Raw genomic sequence first — 24,143 nt, 5'->3', positions numbered from 1 at the left:
CCATCTTCCTTGGCAAGACCCACTGACATCTTCCAACACTGGGATCCCTTTCACCTCCCATTTACTCCTGGCCCTAGAATCCTCTGCTTCTCTCCTGGGAAAGCTCCAGGGCCCCAGGCCCTGCTCTTCTGCTCCCTCTCTTCCAGACCCCAAGTCATATATTTTCAGTTTCCGCCCCGTTCTTCAATCATCGCAGGCAGCACCGTCTCTCACCCTCCACCTGCCCCAAGTCCTGCTTTCCTCACATCGTGGCTCCTCCACCCCCTCTCTTCTGTCCCCAAAAGCAGCACCTAAATTTCCTGAACAGACTGAATACCATGATTAGGCAGCTTATCACAGAAGGCTGATCTGGGCGATGGCTGGCTGGGGTAAGGGATGGAAGGGACAGGGGAGAAAGCTAGACAAGTTGAAGGACCACTATCTACTAGTCAGGTGTTGCCTGGGAGGAGAAATACAGTTCGCAAACCTCTTAGACTGCAGGTCCCAGCACACATGGCAAACTCATTTCCAAGCCAGGAACCAAATGGGAAAAGATAAAAAGCAGTGGTCTAGTAGGTGGAACAGTGAGTTGAGAGTCCATCTCAAAGCACTGCTCTAGTAGCTGAAGCTATGAACTGGTTATCAAGCAACCTGCCTTTTGATTTTAGTTCCTCCGTAAGCTGCATATAGCCACGGACAGGGCCTTCTGGGGGTAATGATGCCTGTTCTTATCTACCTTACAAGGATGAATAAATGGGAGATATTTGAAAAGCCCATCTAGCTCAAAGAAGAGGCAATGTATTATCCACATGCTAGCACGTACATAATACTTTTAGTTTAAAACTCCTTTGTAATTTCTCTCCCAAGCTCTTAGTACCATTATCTGCACAAAGAAAGTGCCCAAAAAATACTATTGTGATAACTGATGAAATATGAATTTGGCAAATTGTTCTTTGATTTCTAGAAAAAAATACCCTATTTAATGAAGTCATTCTGTCCACCATAGTACACTTTACCCCTCCTAGTTAGAACTGGCTAAATGACAGCAGCAACACAGTAGACTTTAAGCTCCTTGTAGGCAGGGATCACATCTACCAACTCTGTCAAATTGTACTTTCCTAAGTGATTAGTACATGCTTTGCACACAGTGCAATACCACTGATTGATAGATAGTGGTAGAAGCAGGTAGAAAAGCACAGCATCACTGCAAAAATACAGTCTAAATTATCAGAATTTCCTTTCTGCCTGAAGGACATAAGCAAAATGACCTCAGATTTGATATTTATTTATTTATTTATTTATCTATTTATTTTATTTTGTTAGTATGTTTGGTTTTGTTCTCTGTCTCCCCCTTTTAGACTGTGAGCCCACTGTTGGGTAGGGACTGTCTCTATATGTTGCCAATTTGTACTTCCCAAGTGCTTAGTACAGTGCTCTGCACATAGTAAGCGCTCAATAAATACGATTGATGATGATGCTTTGATGTCTTTTTTGTTCGTCAATCATATTTATTGTGTGCAGAGCACTGTATTAAGCATTTGGGAGAGTACAACAATAAACAGACACATTCCCTGCCCACAACAAGCTTACAGTCTAGAGTGGGAGATGGATATAAATATAAATTACTGACATATATACACAAATAAGTGCTGTGGGGCAGGCGGAGGTGGGGGGTGAATAAAGGGAACCAGTCAGAGCAATGCAGAAGGGAGTGGGAAAAGAGGGATTGAGGACTTAGTCAGGAAAGGCCTCTCGGAGGAAATGTACCTGCAATAAGGCTTTGAAGGTGAGGTGAGTAATTGTCGGATAAGAAAAGGGAGGGTGTTCCAGACCAGAGGCAGGACATGGGCGAGAGGTCAGCGACGAGATAGATGGGATCAAGGTACAGTGAGCAGGTTAGCATTTAGAGGAGCAAAGTGTGCGGGCTGGGTTTTAGTAGGAGAGGGGTGAGGAAAGAAGGGGCAAGATCACTTTAAAGCGATCTTGTTTTATGTGGAGGTTTAAGCTCAGTGTTGGCAAAGAATGTGTCTGTTATCTTGTTCTCTCTCAAGCGCAGAGTACAGTGCTCTGCACGCAGTAAGTGCTCAGTAAATAGGACTAACTGGATGGGCAACCACTGGAGGTTCTTGAGGAGTGGGAAAACACAACATTTTGTAGAAAGATGATCTGGGCAGCAGAGTGAAGTTTGGTCTGGAGTGGGGAGAGACAGGAGGCGGGGAAGTCAGCAAGGAGGCTAATACAGTAGTCAAGGCAGGAAAGGATAAGAATTTGGATTACAAATAATAATGCACAAAAAATAAATAAATAAAAATGTAATTACATTCCAGGAATGACTGGTGTTCAATAATTCTGCCCATTCCTGATGACATTCCTGTGTTCTTTGTATTGAGACTGATAAGACAACTGCTTTAATGTTGTTTAATTTAGTATGCTGACCCAGGCAGCATACACACATGAAAAGGTTCTTTGCATAAATCAGCAGGACCTAGATAGCAACTGGGTATTTAGAAATAAAAATATATTTGGAATAAAAATACCGAGCATGAAGGTGTAAGTGGATTGGGGACTGACCAGCTGAAAAAAGCACTGTCTGGTATAAAATGGAGCAAATTGAGGGAAGGAGGAAAGAGGGTGTAAAACAAAGAGATTAGGATATCTTCCCTTGCCTCTCTGGGCTATTGATTTTCTGCATTTCTTTCTTTATATCAAAATAGTCTCCTACATAATTCTTTGAATGGTTCAAGCATGTAGCAAAACAAGGGCTTAGAGGAACAAAAGTGCATTTTAAAAGATCCTGGCATAATTTAAACTCCACTAATTCAGAAAGACCTCCTTTTCAACCCCAAAGCACCCATCAATTAGGTAGATTTTTGTTATATTGGATATATTTTCATGGAACCATCTCTTTGAAAGCCCAGTGATCTCCTGAAACTTACTCCATGCACATCTGGATCCTTTGGACCAAAAAGCCCAAAAAGAACAACACATTGGTAGAGATCACAGTAAACACTTAAATAGCCCCACTGTGATTGAGTGAGTGAAGGACAGGTGAGGCCAAATGTGCTCAGACCCCCTTTCCACAGAGCCTGGAATGCAGGGGTCAGAGGGGAGGTACCAAGGAATCTACTTCTCCTTTACTCTCACATCCCCCACCCGACCTTCCACCCCACCATCTTGGGCAAAAATCAATCAATCCTATTTATTGAGATCTTATTGTCTGCAGAGCACTGTACTAAGAGCTTGGGGCGGTGATCCGTTTTAGAGCATCCAGGCAAGTATTCCTCCCCTGAACCATGACGGCATGTGGGGGAAGTTGAGGGACTCACGGTGCTGCCAACAGGTGCCTCACTGGGCAGTTTCATTTTTGTATTTGTTCTTATATGAATCTCTAACATTTATCTGATGAATATTTCTATTTGTTTCCCATCCCGAGACTCTGAGTTCCTTGAGGGTGGGGACTGTGTCTACTCTCCCGGAGATATTTCCTAATTTCCTAGTTTCCACTACACTCCGCAAGTCTAGTGCAGGATTTCCACAAACTTTCATGGTGATGATACCATGATTTGAATGATCTTATTGTGGATTAGTTGTACATCATGCCCTTCCTGCCCAGTGCCATTGGGAATATCTTTTCCTCCTCCCCTTGCCTAATGCTACCCACCCAGACATTCATTCACATCTTTCTCTGGGGTAATAAAATTCATTTAACAGCAGCTGAGCTGGTTGGGGCCCTGTTTTGAGACTAGATTTTAGCAAGGAGGGAAAGAGAGAGAGAGAAAAAGACTGAATGTTGTAAATCATCAAAATAGTGGATGACCTTTAATGGGCTCTCTTCATTAATGCAGGTGACATAATATATAACAAAATATATGCCAAACATCACAAATATACAATAAATAATTCTATAAGATTGAATTCTAGTGAGTACTCAGGACAAGAAGCAGTCATAGAACTGGAAGGGAACCAGATGGCCTCTTGAGACCCCTTCCTGGTGCTCACAGGCAATTTGGGGGGCTATCTCTCTCTTTCTCTCTCTCTCTCCTTCCCCTTCCCTCCCCGCTCCAGAATTGGGATAAGTTGGTCAGCCTATCTTGCTCTGATTTCCAACTGTTCTTGCTCACTTCCCTTCTTATACTTGCATGTCCAGGCTGCAGTATGCTCTGTTTAGGCCTCATGGTATTCTGGAACCTCAATACATATTTTCCAGAATACTGCTGGGGGAACTTTAAACCATTAATTCATTCATTCAACTGTATTTATTGAGTGTTTACTGGGTACTAAGCATTTGGGAAAGTACATTCCACCTCTCCTCCTGCTATCACAGATGCAGAAGGGGGAAGTAAAGGGAATAATGGAATGCACATATGCTAGAGAAAGTGTCCTTATGTCCAACCTATGTTAAACCCACATTCTTTGGGTCAGTTGCCTCATAACGTGGGAAACACTGCTGAATTCCACAACTTCATTTGGGCCCAGGGCCCCATTCTTGCAATTAAACCAAGGACCCAAGTCCTTTCACCACATTTTACTTTAAACAGGTTGAAGCAAACGCCAAATATACCTTTGGTTGACCTCTGCTCTTTACAGCCTTTTTAATAGGAAGCAGTAAAACTACTGAAAGACAGATCATTGGTGCGTCAACCCACTCCTTGGTTTTTTGTTTACGATAATTTTTATGCACTTCCTATGTGTCATGCACTGTTCTAAGTACTGGGGTAGGTAAAAGATAATTAGGTTGGACACAGTCCCCATCCTCCATGGGCTCACAGTCGAGGTAGGAGGGAGAACAGGTACCCCCATTTTACAATTGGGGAAACTGAAGCACAGAGAAGTTAAGTGATTTGCCCAAAGTCACACAGCAAGCAATTGGCCGAGCTGGCATTAGAACCCAGGTCCGTGCTCTGTCCATTAGGCCTCGCTGCTTCTCTCCTGTTGAGGGAGTAAAGTAGGAGGAAGCTGTAGAGGGTGTGGAGATTCATTACATGCTCTTCCTCCCTCTCTGGTATCAGCTTTTGGGCACGTAGATTTGTTGCCCTCCTCCTCAAAGACTGAGTATACAGGCATTTATGCCCTCTCACACTGCTTGTCAAAGGAGTGTGATTGGGGACAAAAGTTGGCTGAAAACGAGGCCCTGAGATGACAGGGCCTGCAGCGGATTCCTTGGATACCTTAGATACTCGGGAAACATGTGCTAGTTCTTTGCACCTTCTCCAGTGGTGATGAAATGAAGCAAAAGCCTCATCTTGCTGTGGCTATTTTTGGACCCTGCTCCTCTAGTACGAGAGAGGTCATAAAAATGCACATAAAACCATAAGCCCCAGTCCAGTTGCTACCCAACGTTTCTTCACATCTGCAGCAAGTTCCATCAAGTTGGGCAAAGTAGTGAATATAAGAAGTACTGACATATTACACCAACAGGTAACATTTAAAACTGGTGTTGGATGGATAAAACCCTGTTAAAATATTTTCAGGCTACTATGGGCAAAAAGCACAAAAATTAAAAAGTCTACACACCACCCAGTCTAGGGAATGGGAGTTTTTGATCTCCTGTCCTGAAAAAGAAAGCGGCTAGTCCTTCAAAAAAGTATTTTAGTACTCTCGAAGCTTCAGGTGTGACGCTGCATCCCTGAGAAACTGCACTTTGAGCAGGCACCACCCAGAAAGAGTGAAAAGAGGCCTCTAAGTGGTTGAGTCATAACAACTGCATGGCAACAGATAACCTTGCTGAGACAGGGCACTCCCTATAAATATCCACATCTTTTCCGTACCCCATGGGAAGTTATTACTGTATTGTACATACATGGTCTACTTATGAAAGGGCGTATTTTAAAGCACCAGGGTGAAACAGTACCATTATATGACCCTCTGTGGCTGTTTGGTAAATATGGTTTTTTTTACTCTGTGAATTCCCTCAAAATTAAAATTATTGCAAAACATTGCGCTAAATGATCATTACAAAGGATAAACTATATAAGCAATGGTAATTTGAAAGGTAATCGTGAGCATTTTAATTCTAATAATAAAAAATGTGGCAATTATTAAGCACTTACTATGTGCCAAGTATTGTACTAAACACAGGGGTAGATAAAATAAGGGAGAATCCTTATAGTCTTGAATTTTTGGATAGCAGTCCTACAGAAATTCAGGAATTAGAAATTAATTTACCATCACTTAACCTGAACTATCTCACAGAGCAGAAAGACATACTTATGGAATAGTTTAAGTTAATAACTTTCAGTAACATGTGGGAGACTTTAAATGATTTTACTTTAGGAAACCCTTCTGGCAAGATCTATCTGGTGAAAAGAACACAGGCACAAATGCCACTGTCAGCAATGCGGACCTTTTAACACCTCTGATTAAAGGGCACTCAAATGTTCCTTCCCTTTCTATTCTAAAGAGACCATCAAATAAGCATTTCCAGGGAGCCAAAAGCAGTATATTCATTAAATACAAACTCAACTCTATATCTATACATTTTTGGAGGCTGAGTCTCAAGTAATCTAAAGTGAAAGAAGAGACCGGAGGATTAAGCATATTTCTGATGGCATCTTTAAGGACTGCCATTTGCCTCTCCTTTGACAGAAGTTTGGGATTTAGCAGGGAATGTATCTGTTATATTGTACTCTACCAAGCATTGTACTCTCTCTCTCACTCTACAGAGCTCTATACACGGAAGTGCTCATTAAATAAATTAATTTATTGCTTTTGGAAACACCAGAGTCCCTAGATCAGTCCAGCCTAAGAAAGAGGGACTAGGCAGGGGCACTGAAGAAACTGAGGCCACTTAAGTCTAACCAGGGCAGCCAGGGAGGACAGAGAGGCTCTGGTGAATTACTTGGAAAGATCTGGTTATTCTCTTTCCCTTCTCTTTATGATCGCATTTGTAGCACATCATATGGCCGGAGGGAGGGCACTGGTAATCTTAATACGAAAACTAAGGTTAGACTCAAGTTTCATAACCTTCCTCATCATTAGTGTTCAGTAATAATGATAGTACTATTCTTTTCTATGTTCGAAGCACTATATTAAGCGTGGAGGCACTTACTCAGGTTTGTCTCTTGTAACATAATTCTTTCAGAAAATCTAAACCACGATATAAAGTAAAACAGGGACGCAGGAGAGTCAAAACATACCCGACTCCTGAATATCAGGTTTGCTTATGTATTAGCCCCATATTTCTTCTCTCCCCATTTCTTAAAAGTTCAGGACTCCATTAGCAGCAAGCACCTCCACAAAGAGGGAGTTTATAAAGGGGAAAGGGAGGAAGCTTAGTTAAATGTTATCAATTACACTAATGGCTCTGGTAAAATATTCGGTGAGAAAAGAGGCCAAGACTAATGGCAATCTTAGGTTTTTGGATTGGCAAATCCCACCACACATTACCAACAAGGAGTGACTAATTCAGGACCGTACGCTTCCCAAAACTCACACAGGTTAGTGGAGCTTTTAAATGTCACACAAAGATCAAACAATCTGGGCAAAGAATAACTAGATTAACATTTTGGAGAATCGGTAGAATCAGTTATGTCTTTGCTCTGATTTTATCCTCACTGCTTTTCCTTTACAAAAGAGTCACAGTCATTTTTTTTTTCCTGGAAAACTGGTTTTGTCAGAGCTTCGGAAATCTATGGACACGCTTTCTAAAGATGACTTGAGGCAGAAAATCAGTAGGACCATCTTATACCACTGAGCTGTACTGTAAATGAATGCGATGAGATTTATCCTCTCTCTTTTTAATCTGCCATTTAGAACATTTAGATCCAGGTTGTATTGTTACACTTTTTATCTTCTAATTACACGGTCCCAAACTCTGAAGGGTACTGAGTTGTACTTTCCTAAAACTGAGATCTGCATTTTGAAAATACAATAAAAACGGAGTGTATTTGCATTCAGCATACCAAAACCATCTGCAGTGCCAAGTAAAGCCAGTTAATACTCTATGGTTAGTTCATTATTTAATTAGTCCACTAAACCATTCTAGCTTCCTGCAGAGATAGTTAGTTATTTAATAACCATCATATAGCCTCCTTTCAATGAACAGGGAATAGTAAAACAGACTCAAAAGTAGCTTGTGATCTGATATGGATTTTCAAAACATAAGTTATGCTGAAGTTTAAAAGACTGCTTAATGGAAGTTGGGCAAGCAGTAATCTCACAACTACTCAAAAAAAAAATCGAAAAGGAACTACATAAAACAGCATCTCTAAAAGGACTCCAAAATATGAACTCCGTAAATATACTAATACTACGCAACTCTCAGGCTGATTAAACTTTTCTATAATGGAACTCCCTCTTCATGGGTCAGTTTAGTATCAGCTTTAGACCACATAATCAATAGCAGAATTTAACATCTTTTTTTCTAACCATATAAAGCTTACATAATTTGTTAAAAGTACATGCTTCAAAACAGCTTTTTACTACCAAAACAGATTTTAACTTTTCCCAAAAAGTTTCAACAGCTTATTGAGGATAGTAATCTATATCTAAATTAGGCTTTATAGTCATTTTTGCCTCCTGGCCCCACCCCACCATTTTATAATTTTATTCAGAACAAAAAAAGCACAAAACACCAAAATACAACACTCATGTTTAAAAGACCATTGACTGGAAGCTGGGGGAAATGGAGTAGATTGTTTTTTCTTAAAACTACAGAAGCACTTTTAAAAGCCAATGTTTAAATATCTTGACGATCCCGAGGCCAGGTTCACATTGGCCAACTGAAGCAGAGAATTAAGACACTTATTGAAATTAATTCTGGAACAAAACCGCCTTTACCTCAATTATTTAAACCTTTTATTTACAACCATTTTGGGGGTCCAAACTATCTAGGAAATTTTCTCAATCCATCACTTCATCTGATCTGAGGGCAAAAATCTGGATTCCATTTTAATCCATCAATAATAGATTTAGGATATTTGTTTTCCAGTAATTTTCGAGGCACAAAACCAACAACAAAATAGGGGCTTCCTACTTGGTAATTGATGATCAGGACAGTGAAGTTCATGTTGCCTGAAAAGGTACTGTGTTTTTCTGTTATAAAGATACACATCAAATTGGTTTGTGGTCTGTCAAAGGGAAATTTTCTCATGAGACATGGAAAGCCGTTTAGCACTTTTTCGAAGATGACACTTTTTATGCAATTTTAAAGCCCCGAAAAGAGTTAAAATAGCACTTCAGGAGAATACAAAACGCAAAAGTCAAGTCTTGATGAATAAGCATGGGACTCCTCACCATACTCCAGTGGAATGATGAGAATTTAGCTATAGCAGTCGGCGGTAATTTGTTTAAATCTGACAAACTGTCCAAAACAAGAGCCACAAAGATGGTTTTACAGTAATGGAGATCCTCTACCAACAGGTTAATTTTTCTCCAGAGAAATTTCATCTCCAAACTCTGGGCTTTCTTTGCAACACCCAATCTCGCTGTAATCAATTTTAGGCAGCAACAATGTATTACAATCCTCCGTTGACTTTCGAGATCTCCTTAAACCGAGGCTCAAGCACAACAGCCTTATTGGCATTTTTTAAGGTCTGTTATTCCTCTGGACGGGAAACAAATTTCATTTTCTGGGCAGTTTTTAATCAACCTCGAAGACACAAAGACCGCTCAACCCAGGCAAAATGATCCGGAGAATTAGGGCAATTCTGTGGACTAATTCGGGTATGAGAGAAGGGGAAATGGACAGTTGGGGGAGTGTGAAGGATCCAAGGGGGCTAGTCCTGGATGCCGCCGGATCACTGGGCAATTGCCCACTTCACTTGGCCTAATGAAGCAGTATGGCCTAGTGTCAAGAGCCCAGACTTGGGAGTCAGAGGTCACGGGTTCTAATCCCTCCTCGGCCACTTGGCTGCTGTGTGACTTTGAGCAAGTCACTTCACTGCTCAGGGACTGTGCCCAACCCGATTTGCTTGCATCCACCCTGGTGCATAGTAACCGCTTAACAACTACCATCATCATTACTGTGTAAATAGCTATAATTCTATTCATTCTGATGCTACTGACACCTTTCTATCAATCAATCAATCGTAGTGCCTGGTGCATAGTAACCGCTTAACAACTACCATCATCATTACTGTGTAAATAGCTATAATTCTATTCATTCTGATGCTACTGACACCTTTCTATCAATCAATCAATCGTATTTATTGAGCGCTTACTGTGTGCAGAGCACTGTACTACTTTCTACTTGTTTTGTTGTCTGTCTCCCCCTTCTAGACTGAGATCCCGTTGTTGGGTAGGGACCGTGTCTAGGTTGCCGATTTGTACTTCCCAGGCACAGTGCTCTGCACACGGTAAGCGCTCAATAAATACGATTGAATGAATGAATGATTATTACCCTTTGCGCCTTAGTTCCCTCCTCTGTAAAACGGGGACTGAGACTGTGAGCCCCATGGGGGGCAACCTGATCACTTTGTAATAATAATAATAATGGCATTTATTAAGCACTTACTATGTGCAAAGCACTGTTCTAAGCCCTGGGGAGGTTACAAGGTGATCAGGTTGTCCCACGGGGGGCTCACAGTCTTAATCCCCATTTTACAGATGAAGTAACTGAGGCATAGAGAATAATAATAATGATAGCATTTATAAAGCGCTATGTGCAAAGCACTGTTCCAAGCGCTGGGAAGTTAAGTGACTTGCCCAAAGTCACACAGCTGACAATTGGTAGAGCCAGAATTTGAACCCATGACCTCTGACTCTTTCCACTGAGCCACGCTGCTTCTCTATCCACCCCAGCGCTTAGCACAGTACTTGGCACATAGTAAGCGCTTAACAAATGCCATTATTATTCGCTTGGCCCGCATAGACCCAGCCTCCCCGGGAGGAAGTGGCCCGCAGGTGGATGTGTCTTCCAAGGACCTCCTCCATGTTTCTCTTTCCCAGGCCCACGTCGGACTGCTGGGGGGGCAGCTGGGAGACTTTCATTCATTCATTCAATCGCATTTATTGAGCGCTTACTGTGTGCAGGGCACTGTACTAGGCGCTTGGGAAGTACAAGTTGGCAACATAGAGAGCCGGTCCCTACCCAACAACGGGCTCATTCATTCGTTCAATTGTATTTATTGAGCGCTTACTGTGCGCAGAGCACTGTACTAAGCGCTTGGGAAGTATAAGTTGGCAACACAGAGAGACGGTCCCTACCCAACGAGCTCATTCATATTTATTGGGCGCTTACTGCGTGCAGAGCACTGTACTAAGCGCTCGGGAAGTACAAGCTGGCAGGGTCTCATTCATTCATTTGTATTCATTGAGAGCTTACTGTGTGCCGAGCACTGTACTAAGCGCTTGGGAAGTACAAGTTGGCAACATAGAGAGACGGTCCCTACCCAACAACGAGCTCATTCATATTTATTGAGCGCTTACTGTGTGCAGAACACTGTACGAAGCGCTTAGGATGTACAAGCTGGCAACATATAGAGACGGTCCCTACCCAACAACGAGCTCATTCATATTTATTGAGCGCTTACTGTGTGCGGAACACTGTACTAAGCGCTTGGGAAGGACAAGCTGGCAACATATAGAGACGGTCCCTCCCCAACAACGGGCTCACAGGCTAGAAACGGGCTTGAGGAAAGTTTGGGAAGGAGGGAAAATTGGTATATATTGAGCGCTTACTGTGTGCGGAGCACTGTACTAAGCGCTTAGGAAGGACAAGCTGGAACCATATAGAGACGGCCCCTCTCCAACAACGGGCTCACAGGCTAGAAACGGGCTTGAGGAAAGTTTGGGAAGAAGGGGAAAGCAGCTGAAGGGGCGGCCCTCCTCGGGGCGCCTGAGGCGAGGGGCACTGAGGCCCCCACCCAACAACGAGCTCATTCATATTTATTGGGCGCTTACTGTGTGCGGAGCACTGTACTAAGCGTTTGGGAAGGACAAGCTGGCAACATAGAGAGACGGTCCCTCCCCAACAACGGGCTCATTCATATTTATTGAGCGCTGTGTGCAGAGCACTGTACTAAGCGCTTGGGAAGGACAAGCTGGCAACATATAGAGACGGTCCCTCCCCAACAACGGGCTCACAGGCTAGAAACGGGCTTGAGGAAAGTTTGGGAAGGAGGGAAAAGCGGCTGAAGGGGCGGCCCTCCTCGGGGCGCCTGAGGCCCCCACCCAACAACGAGCTCATTCATATTTACTGAGCGCTTACGGTGTGCGGAGTACCGTACTAAACGCTTGGGAAGTTCAAGCTGGCAACATATAGATTGTAAAATCGGGATTGAGACCGTGAGCCCCATGTGGGACAACCTGATCACCTTGTATCCTCCCCAGCGCTCAGAACAGTGCTTTGCACATAGTAAGTGCTTCATAAATGCCGTCATTATTATAGAGAGACGGTCCCTCTCCAACAACGGGCTCGCAGGCTGGAAACGGGCTTGAGGAAAGTTTGGGAAGGAGGGGAAAGCGGCTGAAGGGGCGGCCCTCCTCGGGGCGCCTGAGGCTCCCACCCGACAACGAGCTCATTCATATTTATTGAGCGGTTACTGTGTGCGGAGCACTGTACTAAACGTTTGGGAAGGACAAGCTGGCAACATATAGAGACGGACCCTCCCCAACAACGGGCTCACAGGCTAGAAACGGGCTTGAGGAAAGTTTGGGAAGGAGGGAAAGCGACTGAGGGGGCGGCCCTCGTCGGGGTGCCTGAGGCCCCCACCCAACAACGAGCTCATTCATATTTATTGAGCGGTTACTGTGTGCGGAGCACTGTACTAAGCGCTTGGGAAGGACAAACTGGCAACATATAGAGACGGCCCCTCCCCAACAACGGGCTCACAGGCTAGAAACGGGCTTGACGAAAGTTTGGGAAGGAGGGAAAGCGACTGAAGGGGCGGCCCTCGTCGGGGTGCCTGAGGCCCCCACCCAACAACGAGCTCATTCATATTTATTGAGCGGTTACTGTGTGCGGAGCACTGTACTAAACGTTTGGGAAGGACAAGCTGGCAACATATAGAGACAGTCCCTCTCCAACAACGGGCTCACAGGCTAGAAACGGGCTTGAGGAAAGTTTGGGAAGGAGGGGAAAGCGGCTGAAAGGGCGGCCCTCCTCGGGGCGCCTGAGTAGACGGGCACTGAGGCCCCCACCCAACAACGAGCTCATTCATATTTATTGAGCGGTTACTGTGTGCGGAGCACTGTACTAAGCGCTTGGGAAGGACAAACTGGCAACATAGAGAGACGGTCCCTCCCCAACAACGGGCTCATTCATATTTATTGAGCGCTGTGTGCAGAGCACTGTACTAAGCGCTTGGGAAGGACAAGCTGGCAACATATAGAGACGGCCCCTCCCCAACAACGGGCTCACAGGCTAGAAACGGGCTTGACGAAAGTTTGGGAAGGAGGGAAAGCGACTGAGGGGGCGGCCCTCGTCGGGGTGCCTGAGGCCCTCACCCAACAACGAGCTCATTCATATTTATTGAGCGCTTACTGTGTGCGGAGCACTGTACTAAGCGCTTGGGAAGGACAAGCTGGCAACATACAGAGACGGTCCCTTCCCAACAACGGGCTCATTCATATTTATTGAGCGCTTACTGTGTGCGGAGCACTATACTAAGCGCCTGGGAAGTAGAAGCTGGCAACATATAGAGACGGTCCCTACCCAACAACGGGCTCATTCATATTTATTGAGCGCTTAATGTGTGCGGAGCACTATACTAAGCGCCTGGGAAGTAGAAGCTGGCAACATATAGAGACGGTCCCTCCCCAACAACGAGCTCACAGGCTAGAAACGGGCTTGAGGAAAGTTTGGGAAGGAGGGGAAAGCGACTGAGGGGGCGGCCCTCCTCGGGGCGCCTGAGTAGACGGGCACTGAGGCCCCCACCCAACAACGGGCTCATTCATATTTATTGGGCGCTTACTGTGTGCGGAGCACTGTACTAAGCGCTTGGGAAGGACAAGCTGGGAACACATAGAGACGGTCCCTCCCCAACAACGGGCTCACAGGCTAGAAACGGGCTTGAGGAAAGTTTGGGAAGGAGGGAAAGCGGCTGAAGGGGCGGCCCTCCTCGGGGCGCCTGAGGCGGCGAGGCCCCCAAACGAGTCCCGGCTGGGGAGCGAGGCCGCCCTGAGGCGGCCGAGGGGGCGCTGGCGGAAGGATCCCCCGCGGATGGATCCCGTCACGCCTATAATCAATCAATCGTATTTATTGAGCGCTTACTGTGTGCAGAGCACTGTACTATGCGCTTGGGAAGTACAAGTTGGCAACATCTGGAGACGGTCCCTACCCAACAGTGGGCTCACGGTCTAGAAGGGGGAGACAGAGAACAAAACCAAACATACTAACCAAATAAAATAAATAGAATAGATACGTACAAGTAAAATAGAGTAATAAATACATACAACTATATATACATATATACAGGTGCTGTGGGGAAGGGAAGGAGGTAAGGCAGGGGGGTGGAGAGGGGGAGAGGCAGGAAGGGGCTCAGTCTGAGATGGCCTCCTGGAGGAGGTGAAATGACTTGCCCAAGGTCACACAGCTGACAAGCAATAGAGCCGGGATTAGAACCCATGACCTCTGACTCCCAATCCCGGGCTCTTGCCACTAAACCACGCTGACTCTCCCAGCGTGGTACTGCAGGCCCCGGGCGGGAAAAGCCTCCTGGAGGAAGAGGGTTTTCAGAAACACTCCGAGGGCAGGGAGGGGACACAGTGGGCTACTTTTTAATAATAATAATAGTAGTAATACAGTAATAATAAAGCCGGCCCCGCAGGGCTCTTGTCTGAGGGAACCCCCCCTGTCCCCCCCTGCTCACCAGCATTAGCAGGAGCGCCCCCGGCCTGGCGCCTCGCCCCGCCATCGCCAGCCGCCTCCGCCCCCTCACCGGCCCCAGCTGTGGGCCTTAAAAATGGAGCCCGTGGCCGAGCTGATAAACGGGAGGCTAGGAGGGTGTGGGCGGGTGTGTGTGTGAGGAGAAAGGCCCCCAATCCGGAGCCACTCCCACACCTGCCACCATGACGAGCCCCGAGCTGGGGACAGAGGCCCCAAAGTCCACGCCCCCGGCCAGAGAAGCCACGTTCATTCATTCATTCAATCGTATTTATTGAGCGCTTACTGTGTACTAAGCACTTGGGAAGTACAATCAATCAATCAATCAATCGTACTTATTGAGCGCTCCCTGTGTGCAGAGCACCGGACTAAGCGCTTGGGAAGTACAAGTCGGCACCACATAGAGACAGTCCCTACCCAACCGTGGGCTCACAGTCTAAAAGGGGGAGACAATCAATCAATCAATCAATCCATAGTATTTATTGAGCACCTACTGTGTGCCGAGCACTGTACTAAGCGCTTGGGAAGTACAAGTTGGCAACACATAGAGGCGGTCCCTACCCAACAGCGGGCTCACAGTCTAAAAGGGGGAGACAGACAACAAAACCAAACATACTAACAAAATAAAATAGGTACAGGGAAAATAGAGTAATAAATATGTACAAACATATATACAGGTGCTGTGGGGAAGGGAAGGAGGTAAGATGGGGGATGGAGAGGGGGACGAGGGGGTGAGGAAGGAAGGGGCTCAGTGTGGGAAGGCCTCCTGGAGGAGGTGAGCTCTCAGTAGGGCCTTGAAGGGAGGAAGAGAGCTAGCTCTCTTGGCAAACTTACAAGTTGGCAACCTGTAGAGACGGTCCCTACTCAACAGTGGGCTCACGGTCTAGAAAGGGGAGACAGAGAACATTCATTCAATCGTATTTATGGAGCGCTTACTGTGTACTAAGCACTTGGGAAGTACAAGTTGGCAACCTACAGAGACGGTCCCTACCCAACAGTGGGCTCGCAGTCTAGAAGGGGGAGACAGAGAACGTTCATTCAATCGTATTTATGGAGCGCTTACTGTGTACTAAGCACTCGGGAAGTACAATTTGGCAACATATAGAGACGGTCCCTACCCAACAGTGGGCTCGCAGTCTAGAAAGGGGAGACAGAGAACATTCATTCAATCGTATTTATTGAGCGCTTACTGTGTACTAAGCACTTGGGAAGTACAATTTGGCAACATATAGAGACGGTCCCTACCCAACAATGGGCTCGCAGTCTAGAAGGGGGAGACAGAGAACATTCATTCAATCGTATTTATTGAGCACTTACTGTGGGCAGAGCACTGTACCAAGCACTTGGGAAGTACAAGTTGGCAACATATAGAGACAGTCCCTACCCAACAGTGGGCTCACAGTCTAGAAGGGGGAGACAGAGAACATTCATTCAATCGTATTTATTGAGCACTTACAGTGTGCGGAGCACTGTACTAAGCACTTGGGAAGTACAATCAATCAATCAATTGCATTTATTGAGCACCTACTGTGTGCCGAGCACTGTACTAAGCGCTTGGGAAGTACAAGTTGGCAACACATAGAAATGGTCCCTACCCAACAGTGGGCTCACAGTCTAAAAGGGGGAGACAGACAACAAAACCAAACATACTAACAAAATAAAATAAATAGAATAGACAGGTACAAGTAAAATAGAGTAATAAATATGTACAAACATATATACATATATACAGGTGCTGTGGGGAAGGGAAGGAGGTAAGATGAGGGGGATGGAGAGGGGGACGAGGGGGAGAGGAAGGAAGGGGCTCAGTGTGGGAAGGCCTCCTGGAGGAGGTGAGCTCTCAGTAGGGCCTTGAAGGGAGGAAGAGAGCTAGCTCTCTTGGCAACCTTACAAGTTGGCAACCTATAGAGACAGTCCCTACCCAACAGTGGGCTCACGGTCTAGAAGGGGGAGACAGAGAACATTCATTCAATCCTATTTATTGAGCACTTACTGTGTGCGGAGCACTGTACTAAGCACTTGGGAAGTACAAGTTGGCAACCTATAGAAACGGTCCCTACCCAACAGCGGGCTCACAGTCTAGAAGGGGGAGGCAGAGAACAAAACAAAAGATATTAACAAAATAAAATAAATAGAATAAATATGTACAAATAAAATAGAGTGATAGAATAAATATGTACTTCCCAAGCTCTTAGTACAGTGCTCCGCACAAGGTAAGCACTCAATAAATACGATTGAATGAATGAATGTACAAATAAAATAAATAGAGTAATTCTAGACTGGGAGCTCGTCGTTGGGCAGGATTATTGTGCCTATTCATTGCCCGATTGTACTTTCCAAGAGTAGTCCAGTGCTCTGCGCACCGTAAGCGCTCAATAAATACAATAAAGTGCTCAATAAACTGTGCAGGGCACTGCACTAAGCGCTCAATGAATACGCTTGAATGAATGCATCTCAAGGAAGACTGTGAGCCCGCTGTTGGGTAGGGACCTTCTCTCTATGTTGCCAACTTGTACTTCCCAAGCGCTTAGTACAGTGCTCTGCACCCAGTAAGCGCTCAATAAATATGATTGAATGAAAGGAGAAGCAGCGTGGCTCAGTGGAAAGAGCCCGGGCTTTGGAGTCAGAGGTCATGGGTTCAAATCCCAGCTCCGCCAACTGTCAGCTGTGTGACTGGGCAAGTCACTTCACTTCTCTGGGCCTCCGTTACCTCATCTGTGAAATGGGGATGAAGACTGTGAGCCCCCCGCGGGACAACCTGATCACCTTGTGCTTAGAACAGTGATTTGCACATAATAAGCACCTAACAAATGCCATTATTATTATTATTATTATTATTATTATTAAGGCCTCGCCCCCACACATGGAGGCCACATCCACATTCCAATGAGGGCTCCGTTCCTCTTTTAGACCGGGAGCCCGTTGTTAGGTAGGGGTTGGCTTTATTTGGTACCGAATTGTACTTTCTAAGCACTCAATAAATACGACTGAATGAATGAACACAGGTTCTTCTGACTCCCGGGCCCGGTGGGAGGGACGGGTCATCAGCATCATCATCATCAATCGTATTTACTGAGCGCTTACTATGTGCAGAGCACTGTACTAAGCGCTTGGGAAGTACAAATTGGCAACATATAGAGACAGTCCCTACCCAACAGTGGGCTCACAGTCTAAAAGGGGAAGACAGAGAACAAAACCAAACATACTAACAAAATAAAATAGAATAGATATGTACAAGTAAAATAAATAAATAATAAATAGAGTAATAAATATGTACAAACATGTACATATGTTTATATGTACATGTTTGTACATATTTATAAGGGTCGCCCGCCCTTGCTGCCTGAGAAGAGGGGTCAGCCAGGGCAGACCCTTCCCACGGTGCCCCCCACCTCCCACCCAGACAGGGACAAAGCTATCAGGTACAAAAGTCATTTTACGCAGGTATCAAGGCAAACGGGACTTTCCAACGTTTCCCCAAGTCTCCACAAACACGTAGGTGCAAGTCCACGCCAAATTTCACCCAAAAACGTAACTGGGGAAGCTAAGAAATAAGTGTCTGGAGCAAGCATCCTTCTTAAAGGGGGAGAGAAGATTACACAGCATCTCTAATCAATCAATAGTATTTACTGAGCACTTTACACAGAGCACTACTCTGTGCTTTGGTGGAGTTAGAGTGGGTAGGCAAGATCCCTGCCCTCAAGGAATTATTGGATTGACAGGACTCTATGGGGGAAAATGATCCTGTCAAGTCCCAAAGCAGAGTCCCTTGTTCCAAGAAATGAAGTTCTAGTTTCTTGAATTCCCCCTTCACACCCTCAATCATGCTGCCTTCTCTTCGCTAGCCTGGCTGCCTTGATCCAGACGAGTTAAAACCAGCTAAGTAGCTTCTTGATACGGTTGGTGGAATTTTTGCCTCATTTCCTGGAGTGCAAATGCCTTTGTTCATCTCGTGATTACAATTCCCAGACTTTATGAAAAGATAAAAAAAATTATAGATAATCACATCCAGGAAAAAAAACCTTGCATATTTTCTTGAAAGTCGCATATTTAGTGAAAAGTTATTTGGACTAGAAGGGGCAAGCCTTGAGTTCTTTGCTAACACTAAAGGAGTAACCATTCAGTTTTATTATCTGTAGATTGGGGATAAAAGTAAGCCCTTGCTCCCATAGGAGGAGTTAATTAGTATGAATACGTTGGAGAGGCAGTTGGAAAGACTTTGGAACTGAAAGAACTTAGGAAATAAGTGGTAGTGTTATTCAAATACTTGAAGAAAATGAATGTGAGTTTTAATGGTCTAAGCCTAACCCCGCCAAGCAAAATGCCTAGTCTCCAGTTTCTAAAAATAGCTCATAAGCCACAGAGGTGTACAAGTAACTTGTGATCCAACATCCAAATCAGGATCTAGGACAGATTATGTTGCCAACTTGTACTTCCCAAGCACTTAGTACAGTGCTCTGCACACAGTAAGCGCTCAATAAATACGATTGATTAAAAAAAATACCTTCATTTGGATTTGAAAACTGATCAGTAGCCCCCTTCTCTCCCCCGCCCCACCCCCTGCAAAAAAAAAAGTTATCAAACATGCTGAGCCACAAAATTTTCAGGGGTAGATCTACGATGAGATAAGCAGGAATATTTGTATGAGTCATGCCACAACCACCAAATGTTTTGATCAAACAGACCTGGAGTCATATAGATGTCACTATTTCTCCTTATTCTAAGGTGTCTAAAGTTCAGAATTCAAAGCATCCATTGGGGAAGTGAAGAGTTAAAGAAATTATGTATCATGTAAATCAGGTATAAATGCATTTTAGGAAAAAGGCAAATATACTTGTATTTATATTTCCTGGGAAATTACTCATCTTTTCAAAAAGTGAGTAGACATAAGAATAAAAATACATTTCAAATAAATCAATCATATTTATTGAGTGTTCACTGTGTGCAGAGTCATATTTGTACATATTTATTACTCTATTTATTTATTTATTTTACTAGTACATATCTATTCTATTTATTTTATTTTGTTAGTATGTTTGGTTTTGTTCTCTGTCTTCCCCTTTTAGACTGTGAGCCCACTGTTGGGTAGGGACTGTCTCTATATGTTGCCAATTTGTACTTCCCAAGCGCTTAGTACAGTGCTCTGCACATAGTAAGCGCACAATAAATACGATTGATGATGATGATGATGCAGAGCACTGTACCCAGTGCTTGGGAGAATACAAAAGTGATTAAAATTTTATATATAAATTATCAAGAGAGGGGAAAAGGTTGGTTGGGCACATCTACCTAGGCACATAAACAGATGCATTTGATAACCATCATTCTTGTTGCACTAAAATACAAAAATTGGGAGAAGTGAATTGTAAGATCATCAGGAGGAAACATTCCTTTTCTTGTTACTACCTAGGTGTGCTGTGCCAGCAGGGTGTGGAGAAAGGAAGGGGCAGGGCTAATTTAAGGGTTTTTTTAAAGTTCCTCAAAGTTTTGCAAAATAAATAACCTTTCAGTAACTATACACAGATTCTTAGACTAAAAAATATGTTGGAAGACAAAGTAGAGAACTTTTGTTTTTCCATGTAAACCGTTACTTCCCCTGAGTGTAAATTATTAGCATTGAACTCTAGTTAAAAGGCAAAGAGGGATACTGCTGTTGGATTAGCACTCCTCATCCTGAGACATTTAGTCAACTGGTTAACATCACATCAGAATTTCTACTCAGCACCACAGATAAATTTCAGTTCATGCAACACAGGTGGGACACTGAAGCTCCTTGAGGTCAGGAATGGTATCTATCAACTCTTTTGTATTCTCCCAAGCGTTTAGTACAGTGCTCCGCACACAGTAACTACTCAAATACCATTGATTGACTGAATGCCATGGCAGTATGAGGCAACTCTGCTCACTTCTAGTGGGTTGTTAAACCTCCCCATGATACTTTTGAAGTCAGGGAACATGTCTATCAACTTTGATGTATTGCGCTCTCTCGTGTGCTTAGTACAGTGCTCAGCGCACAGTAAGCACTCAGTAAATATCACTGATGCTGATAATTTCAAGGCAGCAATTCTCTTGTAAAGCAGCACAACCATTTTCCAGGGTTCGGAACTAGATAATTTGGCTGAGCTGGTTATCACTTTACTACCAAACCCTGCAGATATCTGTTATTCATTTTAAACTCTCTCTTTGCAGATACAGTAATTAATGAACTAGGAGGTGTGGTGCCTGGCCAGAGACATGAAAGTCAATGACTGGAATGGAGTCTGGAACTCCTGGTACGTCCATCTCTGCTATGACCACACCATGTACAAATAACCCAGATTTACAAACCTTTTATAAATAATATTAATGGATTTTTTAAGAGCCCCATCAAGCAGGCAACCATGTCTCTTTTTTGGTGGTCCATTGTGAAACTGTGGTTGCCTCTTGTGCCTTCTATCAGTCAATCAATGGTATTTATTAAGTGCTTATTATGTGCAGAGCACTATACTAAGCACTTGGGAAAGTACAATACAACAGAGTTGGTAGGCATATTTCCTGCTCATAATGAGCTTGCAGTTTAGAATGGGAGAGACATTAATACAATGATAATTGTGGTATTTGTTAAACGCTTACAATGTGCCAGGCACTGTACTAAGTGTTGGGTGGATACAAGCAAATTAGGTTGGACACAGTCCCTGTCCCACTTGGGGCTCACAGTCTCAATCCCCATTTGACAGATGAGGGAACTGAGGTACAGAGAAGTGAAGTGACTTGCCCAAGATCACACAGCAGACAAGTGGGGGAGCCGAGGGAAGGACCCATGGCCTTCCGATTCCCGGGCCCATGAATTATCCAGTGCACCAGGCTGCTTCTCTAAATAGATAGCAAAGGAAAGCTCTATTACTGATCTCTTTTGTGGAAGTTGGCATAGAGAGATAAGCTGAACTAGAGGTGGAGGATTCACTGGAATTTTACAGACAGATACCTTCATTGACTCTCTGATAGTAGTGAATGTAAAGTATAAAGTTCACAGACCGGGGCAGAATTTCTTCGGGCAAGCACTTGACTAGAAAGGTGGGGAAAGCTCAGAATGTTTTGACCTGGACTTCTAAAAAAAATCTATTTTTGGTAGGTACCACAGACTAAGCCCAACATTATAGTATAGTGAAACATAATTCCTTCTTAGTGATGAGAGTGCAAACCTCATACCAGCCCCTCCTTGAAAGAGTGAGGAATGACCACAAAGCAGGTGAGTCATATTGTCCAACTCATTTACTCATGGAATCAAAGGGAATAATAGAATGGATGGATGAAATCCACAAATAACCCAAACTTAAGCCATGGTTAAGAGGATTTTCACATCTCTAGTATTCCAGTGTGGGAAGTCTTAAAGCCACAGAAAAACATCCCGAAAACTGGAAGTCAGCTGTCAAGGTTAGACCAGCTTGGTGTACCTCAATCAAGAAAGTATTGAATAATTACTTAGACTGTGAGCCCCATGTGGGACAGGGTCTGTGTCCGACCTGATAAACTCGTTTCTACTTCAGGGCTTAGAACAGCGCTTATCACACAGTAAGCACTTAACTACCATAAAAAGGAGCAGCTCTTAAGCAAGGAAGGAGGGGCAAGGAAGCTAAAGAGGAGATATACAGCACAATACATGGAGTAAGCACTCAATAAAAATCAAATTGACTCTGCAAACCTCAAACCTCAAGGGATGACATTTTTGTAGGCACAATATGATTGGTACTGTGAGTCCTTCATCGACCTTTTTAGTGTCCGTCTCTCTCTCTCTCTCTCTCTCTCTCTCTCTCTCTCACACACACACACACACACACACACACACACACACACACACACACACTGATAGGTGAATTTTACTCCCAAAAGTGTCTTTGAATGTGAAGGCCAACTATACAAATATACATGCACACATACACATCAACAAAGTCAATTTTAGCCCAGTAGATACCTTAAGAAGATAACCATTTGAGACATCTGATTCATCATTAAGGCCCAAAGGTTATCAGGAATTCTGTTGGATACTGGATTGAATTATCAGTAATTTTTGTATGGGGCTTTGAAGTGAAACCCAGATGACTGGGGGTCAGAGGAGAGTGTGCAAATAAATTCTAAATAATGAAACCTAATCTAAACCATTTGCTGGGTGGTTTGTTATAACTTGTCAGAAGCACATTTCTGCTAGTAGATGCAATAAAAAAAATACAGAAAAGTTTCAGTGAAACAGTTTCTGAACTTGACTGGGCTATACTATGATCTTTTGGGTGAGTTATACCTATTCATTCTAAATCAGCCTCAATAAAGATAACAAGCCAAAACTTGTTTATGACAAATTCTTCCATGAGTAAGAGGAAGAAGAATGAAGTGACACCATTTTATAGAAGTGCAGTAATTTTCATTCTCTATTTTTAGGGGGCAAAACATATCTAAAGTCATATGACTCTGCTCTCAAACTGACATAAAGTAATCTGGGATGAGGTAACCTCAGGGAGAAGGAGGAAATCAAATTGCTCTGAAGTTAATTATGAATCACTTCAAAATTGCACAATGAGTAGTCATGTAATCTTACTCAGGAATTTCCAGGAATTGGAATCTTTTCAATCCTTTAGAAATTTTGCAGAGCTGTAGTTTCAGAATTCCTGGAAGAGATGCAAAGACAGAGGGGAAAAAATAGACACAGAAGCAGAGGGGGAAAGGAGCAGGAATGTATCAGGGAGGCAAATGCCTTTTTCTAACGTTTTTTCTCCTAAGTTTTGCCTCTTACCTTTACGCTTGTTTGTGAAAGCAGGGGAAAGGAAGAAGGGAGGGAGGTGTTTGAATGCAAGTGCTTTGAGAGCAATCGATCGTATTTATTGAGCACTTATTTTGTGCAGAGCACTGAACTAAGCTTGTATTGTACTCTCCCAAGCATTTACTACAGTGCTTTACACACGGTAAGCACTCAATAAATACAACTGAACGAATGAAAAAGCACTTGGGAGGGTACAATGTTCCCTGCCCCTCCCCGCAGTGAGTTTACAGTTTAGAGCAATTGCTTAGGTTGCCATTTTCAAATGAGCTCTTCCTTTTGTTAAATGCTATCAAAGGCCCCAAATTCTTTATTTAGATTTGCTACAACATAGTGAAAATCTGGTCAAAGAGGATACTTTGAGTCCCTGCCTGAAACAGAGGAGGGTCAGTTAAATGTAGCATGAAGAGAAGGAAAAGAAAAGGGTATTAGATATGTTGTAATAATGATGACTAGAGAAGGAGCTGAGGAAGGAGAGCACCAGTAACACCAACTGGATGGCAGACACCCAAACAGACAAACCAAAATTACTGAAGAGCTACATAATTGCTATAAAAGAGAAAAACTAATCCAACCTCTCTTCATTTGTCTTGTAAATGTAAAGGGTTACTA

General features: G+C 43.8%; 1 protein-coding gene across 1 annotated transcript in view; it reads right to left on the bottom strand.

Annotated features, from left to right (window-relative positions):
- The window catches only part of DSG2 (desmoglein 2), a 39,328-nt gene extending 24,527 nt beyond the window's left edge, over positions 1-14,801 (bottom strand). Inside the window, exon 1 of the mRNA XM_038766688.1 lies at positions 14,730-14,801. Within this exon, the coding sequence (XP_038622616.1) occupies positions 14,730-14,774 (45 nt within the window). The 5' untranslated portion in view covers positions 14,775-14,801. The remainder of the gene's footprint in view (positions 1-14,729) is intronic.
- Between the last annotated feature and the right edge of the window lie 9,342 nt (positions 14,802-24,143).

This window comes from Tachyglossus aculeatus, chromosome 25, assembly GCF_015852505.1.
Source record: "Tachyglossus aculeatus isolate mTacAcu1 chromosome 25, mTacAcu1.pri, whole genome shotgun sequence".
In the NCBI taxonomy this organism is placed as follows: domain Eukaryota; kingdom Metazoa; phylum Chordata; class Mammalia; order Monotremata; family Tachyglossidae; genus Tachyglossus; species Tachyglossus aculeatus.
The sequence above is the reverse complement of the archived record's forward strand: the minus strand, read 5'-3'. Positions and strand labels throughout refer to the sequence as shown.